The sequence below is a fragment of the Mesitornis unicolor genome, unplaced genomic scaffold, assembly GCF_000695765.1.
Source record: "Mesitornis unicolor isolate BGI_N332 unplaced genomic scaffold, ASM69576v1 Scaffold39200, whole genome shotgun sequence".
NCBI lineage: Eukaryota > Metazoa > Chordata > Aves > Mesitornithiformes > Mesitornithidae > Mesitornis > Mesitornis unicolor.
The window spans coordinates 1135-7944 of record NW_010156952.1 but is presented as its reverse complement, the minus strand read 5'-3'; the positions used below and the strand labels follow the sequence as shown (position 1 = coordinate 7944).

The 6810-nt window shown below is 40.9% G+C and overlaps 1 protein-coding gene across 1 annotated transcript; it reads right to left on the bottom strand.

The window, feature by feature from the left end:
- Nucleotides 1–540: 540 nt before the first annotated feature.
- Nucleotides 541–4641, bottom strand: DPY30 (dpy-30 homolog (C. elegans)). The gene is made up of 4 exons (XM_010194999.1): nt 4606–4641; nt 4473–4520; nt 3011–3153; nt 541–836 (listed from the first exon to the last, which is right to left on the bottom strand). The coding sequence occupies exons 1-4, from the start codon at nt 4639–4641 to the stop codon at nt 764–766; spliced, it is 300 nt and encodes a 99-aa protein (XP_010193301.1). The 3' UTR covers nt 541–763.
- Between the last annotated feature and the right edge of the window lie 2169 nt (nt 4642–6810).

Below are 6810 nucleotides of genomic sequence, written 5' to 3'. Positions count from 1 at the left end.
AGGAGCAAGGCATTGGACTCGATGATGCTTATGGGTCCCTCACAACTTGAGATATTCTCTGATTCAATCTTTGCCAGAGAAAGAATGCTCCAAGTAGGGGTAGCACTAGAGAGAATTGATCTACAGAACCTTTGTAAGTCCCTTCAAACTTTGTGTTTCAGTTCAATCCAGTACACCCATCACAGGGGATCAATGACAAATGCCAAACAGCACACCTCATTAATATCAATATTTGAAACACTGGACACTGTCTGCAGGTGATCTGTTCAGCTGCTGAATCCAATTTCTTGGTTTAACTAACCTTATTTCCTGCTATTCTAAAGCGAGTTCTCTCCTTTCTTTATCGATACTTCTTCAAAATAAATTCTAACTGCTCTTAAGTTGTTTGCGTTCTGTTTAGGCATATAGAGGGTGCTATTTAAAAATCAAATTGTTATATACATTATCACCCATGCAATTCCCACAATAAATTGTTCCCCTTTGTTTCATGCATACAGATGATGTAGGCCCATGGAATTACTCAAGACTTTCATGCAGCAGTGCAGTTTCAGTACTTTATTCTGAAAGTCTCTTAATAGCTAGTTTAAAACAAGTGAACAAATGAAAGGTAAAGTGTTCTTTATTAAATAACTCAAAAGGTAAAGCAAATTGTGCGATTAAGAAAAAACAACATCATGGTTCCAAAGGATTTTTACAGCAGAAAACAAATTGCGACAAATTAACATTTCAGTCTAGCAGCCAAATTGTCCTCATTTTTACGGAGTTAATTTCGGTCCTCAAATTGTGACTTGTTTTTTAAAAGATATGCTGCTAGAAATTCAATGGGATTTGGTGGTCTGTAAAGAAAAAAGTAAATCAAAAGCAATTATTTTTTGTTATATGAAATTAGGTAGTTGAAGGACTAATCACCTTCCCTTAAAAGCAACAGAACTCCTCCCAAACACTTACAAGCATGGATTTAGGGATGACCTAGATAACCTAGAGTTACCCTGTAAATTTCCAGTTTACGTCCAATGAAAAAGCTTTTCTTAAGGAGTCTTAGTCACCATGGGTTCAATGTTACTAAATTACTAGAGCAGTTATGTAGCTAGAACTAAGGTATAGTCCGTAAGTATAACTACTCTATGTACATGACTGGAAGTTACATGCATTTGCCTATTTCTTTAACTCATGCTATATAAAGTAAAAGTTAATCTGTCAGTGCTTTCTGGCTTCATTTTCTTCAAACAATTGTTGCATAGCTTTGTGCATTAGGGCCATTCTAATGGTTTCTGGTAACTGAAATTAACACAACAAAACATCAACAAAAACCTCAAGTTTGAGAAGTGCTGCAAGTGCTGTGAACTGCAAGTAGTCAATAATAAACACTTTTGATCACTGGACTTAGTCCATTAAAAAAAAAAAAAAAAAGCTGCTACAGTGCCTGAATCCTGGTAATCTGGATTCTGTCTGCAGAAAAAATTACAAACTTACTTATTCCACACTGGGTCAGATCAAAGGTCTGGCAGTGAGCAACTATGCCTAAAAAGAGCATTTAAAAAAAAAAAAAAAAAGGAAGAAATGTACAAAGATACTTGTCTGGACCATCCTTTTAGCTTCCAAGCATGTACTTTAAAAGTCCTGGGTGGATTCCTCTACAAATTTGACTGGCTGTCCCTTGAGCCTGAACAAAATGTTAATGTCCTCAACCTGAGGCAAAAAAATATATAGCTTAATTATGTGACGTGTGAGGGATCACCTTCTTTTGTTCATTATGAATTCTGCGCCAGAAATCTTTTGGAAATTTAAACAGACTGTATCATCTGGATTCCTGTTTATGTTTGCTCGCTGACTCCTTCAGTGAGCTCCAAGAGACTCTCAAGACCTGACAAAAGTTATGTTGACTCTTCCCAAATATGTCATTTATCCATATGCTCACTATCCTGGATGATAATTTCTACTGAATTCCAGGCATAGTCATCAGATGTACTGGGCTGTTCCCTGAACATCTCCACATTCCTTAGAAAAAGAAATTAGTATTCATTAGTTACTTTCCAGTTCAATTTTAAGCAGAAGATTATACAGAGCTGGTAGTTCAGCTTTTACACCCCAGAGGTTTTAATATGCTCAACGGAACAGCCAATCTGATAGTGTTAGGATTTTTTTCCTGTATGTTGCCCAACCTCCTCTATCAATGTTCCAATTTCACTCCTGTGATGAGTCCCCATACACGTGGGGTGTACCTGCCCAGCTGCTCTTTTGCCTAATTAGTTGTCTGTGTAGTGCAGCTCAAATTCACAACTCCTCCTGGGGTTAAGACACTGCTGATGGTTGCTGTGGCTGTAGGTACCGTGATGCGATTATGGTCATCCATACCAGCTTTTCTGGTATGATTCAGTATGAATCACCAGTAGTCCTGATACACGAATTAATTTCTAGCCTTTTGGTGTAAGGGGAACAACTGTTTGCTATTATTGATGAATACCCTTCTACATTGGTGGATAAGAAATCTGGGGTACCTTGACAGCATAATCTTTACTCAAAGGATAAACTGTTGGTTTGCTTCCTACTGTCTTGACAGTGCAGGGTCAGCCTAATCCTTTAGAAAATGTTTTAATCTCTGAGAAAGATGCATGTCAGGTCTGATTTGTCTGGCCGTCTTTTAAATGGCAAGTAGAACTCTTTAGAATTCCACAAAAATCTTGTTCAAAACTAGAACAACTCCTTGTCTTGCTTCTGTAAGGTGAATTATGTGATAAAATAAGATGACATTTTTCCCTCCAAAACCCTCACAGTGGCATACCCTCACTGGGAGATCATAAATTCAGTAAATAACTCTTATCACGCCATATGCACCTAAGTGAGGAACACATCCTGTGTGCATCATAGTAACTCATGGGTTCATAATTACTTTCTTACAATGAGCAAACTAGCAAAGCCATGTCTGGCATGTGAGATCCAAAAAGGTAACGTTCTGCCCCAGTCTGAGACTTACTTTTTTCCTACGAAAAGAAACATTGAAGCATCTCACCTCTCTTTTGCAAGAACAGCAAGTCCCTGTAGCAAGATAGGTACGACTGTCTGGTCCAAGTAGGCACGTGTGGGTAACGACTGAAGATCTACCTTCTGCTTTGATGTTTTCTCTGCATTTAGTTTCTCATTTTCTACTATCCTCTGAAATAGGAAAAAAAAAAGTGAATGAACATTTTTAACGGCAGCCACATCTACTTTGAAGTGTGAGTGCAAATAAAGGGCCCATCTTTGTGCAATTCACTGGCAATAACTTTTTGTATTTTTAAAGAAAATTTAAGAGCATATTTTTCCTTGCACAAAAACCTAATCCAGAGGAGTCTTCTGTTAAAGTCTTATGTTTTGGGGAAACAATGTTAGGAAGTCATAAGTTTTCTAAAACGAAAGACACACAATCCCTTATATTTTTTTATTTCTGGTTTTGCATTCACAGATTTAAATTCTACACCACTGAGACAGGAATGACTCCTAACAAGAGTAGCCTCAATTCAATGGTGCCTGTATGCACGCACTTCTAACACAAAATGCTAAAAGCACACGAAATTCAGGTGAAGTCTGACAAAGGGGACTGTATTAAAGTCAAGCACTGGGAGACCACAATCTATTAAAGTATGAATGGACAATTTAAAGAAAACATATGCAAAATGCTTCCAGGTGTCTTTTGGTCAAAATCATCTTACACCATTAATTGTAGTTAAAAAAGGATACCCCACCACTGCCAGTAAACTAAGTATACTCAGTGCAACATAGAGGACTCTATTGATATGGGACCAGTGTATCCATCATGTTACAGTTCTGCAGTGGGAGCCAAGGCATGCAGACAAGCAGTGATCAGCGAGGTGAGTCACAAAAGACATTTAAGAAATGTTTCTGCAAAAGCTTAGCGTACAATAGGAGCTTATCATGGAGAAAGACTGAATGCATCTCTTTAATAAGGAATAGTAAATAAATAATCATAGAGCTATTAAGAGTTATTAGCAATATCAACAGTGGAGAGAATGGACTGTGCCTACTCTTTCTCAGAATAATTAAAGATAGCTTGGATTATTTTGATCCAATACTTCTATTGGCAAAAATATGAAAATAAGTCTTCCCTTTGATACTTCTACAGAAATTCCATCAACTCCTCCTATTCCCTTCCCTGTAATAGGTTTGTCTGGCTTTTTGTAGCATAATATATTATACAGTCATATATAATAGGCAGTGATATGATAATGATCATAGAATATTTAAAAAAAACCAACCCACTTCATTAAAGGGTTCATTATTTACTTCAGTACCATTTAGTATCATGGAGGCAACACAACAGAAAATAAATGTCATGCCAGTCATGCCAGGGACCAGTATCTGCTGGTTCTGTTTCTTGGGAGCATTACATTTGCTGAAGTTAGGCTCAACACTTAACATTTTCCCCCTTGATCAGTAACGCGACTCTCCCTCTACAGCGATTAAATCATTGTTACCTCTACATTTTCAGTGAGGCCGTATTCAGCATGGGGATTTTCTGGCACCTGTAAAATAAACACATGTTCAGCACAGTGAAAACGCTCCTTTTGCCCGTGCGGCATTACACACATAAAACACTTCTTGCAATACCTGCGGCTGTCCCTCCATAATCTGTTCTGCCTCCATGATTTCAAAAGTGGGATTTGCTGGACGTAATCTTGGAAAGGAATAAAGAAAGCAGTCAGCAGACTGAGGTGAAGACCTGCGATAGTCGACTGGCACTGCCCCACTCGGTCACTAGGGCACAATTACCAAGAGCAAACGGAGTTGCTTAAAACACAAGCCCCCAGCGACGGCCCGCTCACCTGCCCGACCGGACACCCCCTCCCTTCCCTTCCCTTTCCAGTCCCACACTCCTGCCCGCTGCACCGAGACTCCGCACCACACTGCCTCACAGTGTAGAGACGAGGCCCCCCGCCCCCCTCACCCGTTCGGCGGGACACCCAGAGCTACTCCACAGCAACCCAAGCCACGGGCGACGTCGTAAATTGTTTGGCCGTAAGTGAAACTGTCGCGCTGCCGCCACGCCCCCGGCGAACAGTGCCTCCGCAGAGCGAGGCCCCGCCCATTCGCGCCGGCCTCCGGGGAGGGGGGAAGCAGAGGGGAAGCTCGAGAGGCTGTGAGTGACGTCACATACGGGCGGGGCCTCTTCCCTCCTCAGTTCTCCCCCCATTGGCGGGTGGGCGCGTGGAGGGGGCTCGCTAGGCGGCGTTGGCGCGCGGCGGCCCTTCAAGGGTTGCTGGGGTAGAGGGAAGCGCTGTGGGGGCTGGGATGCCGGTCGCTGTCGGCCCGCTTCTAGTCGTCGTCACCCCAAGTGGCTCTGACTGAGGCTTTTTTGTTCTAGAACGGTTTTCCTCACCGAAGTAGAGGTTCAGTCCTGGCCTCTGTTAACCGTTCTGACGGGTAGCCGGAGGAGCCTTCGTTAAGGGTGGTTGTGGGGTTGGGGGCAGGCAGGGGATTCCTTATGCGGGTGCCCTGTCAGGACTGAAGCTGGCAGGGTGTCTCTGTTCTTCACGCCGGCTTTTGAAAAGCACTGGCACGTATGGAAAGCTTACTGATCACTGTAGTTTGACGTCTGAGGAGCTCACGATAGCGATTGTGCAAAATTACTGGAGCTAATTTTGAACTGACAAGGGGGTATTGTTTGTGAAATAACCTTTCACAGCTGTGTAGAGTAAAGTTTGCAGAACAATGACTCTTGGCCATTAATTTTGCCCAGTTGTCTCTCTTAAGAAAAATGCAGCTGGTCAGCTTTCTCTGGCTATCAGCTTTAATTGTCCTGTCTTGGCTTGAAGTTATCAAGAAATGGAAAAAACCTACTGCTTCTTTAGTTGTACTATTACAGATTGCAGCAGTGTTTGAACACCTACGCAGATTTCTTTGTTTTGTTTTCATTAGGAGTTAAATTCTGTGTCTGGTAACATTGTTTTGTGCTAGATTAAAAAGGTCTTTAGAATGTTTTTTTTTTGGCTTGAGAAAGTAGTTCCATTTCTGTAGGGTTTTTTTTTAGCAAGTAAACTTTTTTGGTTGTTTTACAACAACAGCTCTATTTCTATCTTCTTGCTGCAGTGACAGCAATGCATATGAACGATCTAGCTGATGTTCTTAAAAGGTCAGCAATATGGAGAAATAACAAAATGCCATGTTCTCATTCGATTCTGCTCTGATGTAATCATAGAATTCCTAATGATGAAGTGTGTTTCCATCAGTGAATTCGAAATAATGTTTACACAACTGACAGTGTGATTTATCAGTGTGATAAGCAGGCTCAAAAACTGGTGCAGTCAGTCACAGATTTCACATCCAGCTGAAGGACCAGGAATTGTAGCAGAGTTGTGTGCTGTCTGTGTGTCCATTTGAGTACCTGGTGCTGAAAACCTCAGCTGGTGTCCAGGAGCCTGGGTGAAAACAGAGAAGGCGAAATCCTGAGATTTATTCTAGAACTTAAACAGAACAGGAATATAAATAAATTTTTCATATGGACAGGTGATGGTGAAGTTGTTCATTCTGTCCGAAGCACTCTTCTCATTTCCATCATGTTCTAGCAATGACATTTTAGAGAATGACATTTACAGTACCTGAATTTGTTGTATGAACTGCTACCAAGGGAAAAAAGAATTCTTTAACCTTAGCCCCTGTTTCCCCATTTACACTTAAAACCTTTGATAAGCCAGGACATCTCACTAAACCAGCAGAAAACCATCTATTGCTCTGATTTGCCTTTTTAAGGCTTTTTTTTTAAACTGCATTAATTTTATGCCAGATTATTAATTAGAACAGTTCACAGAGAGGGTC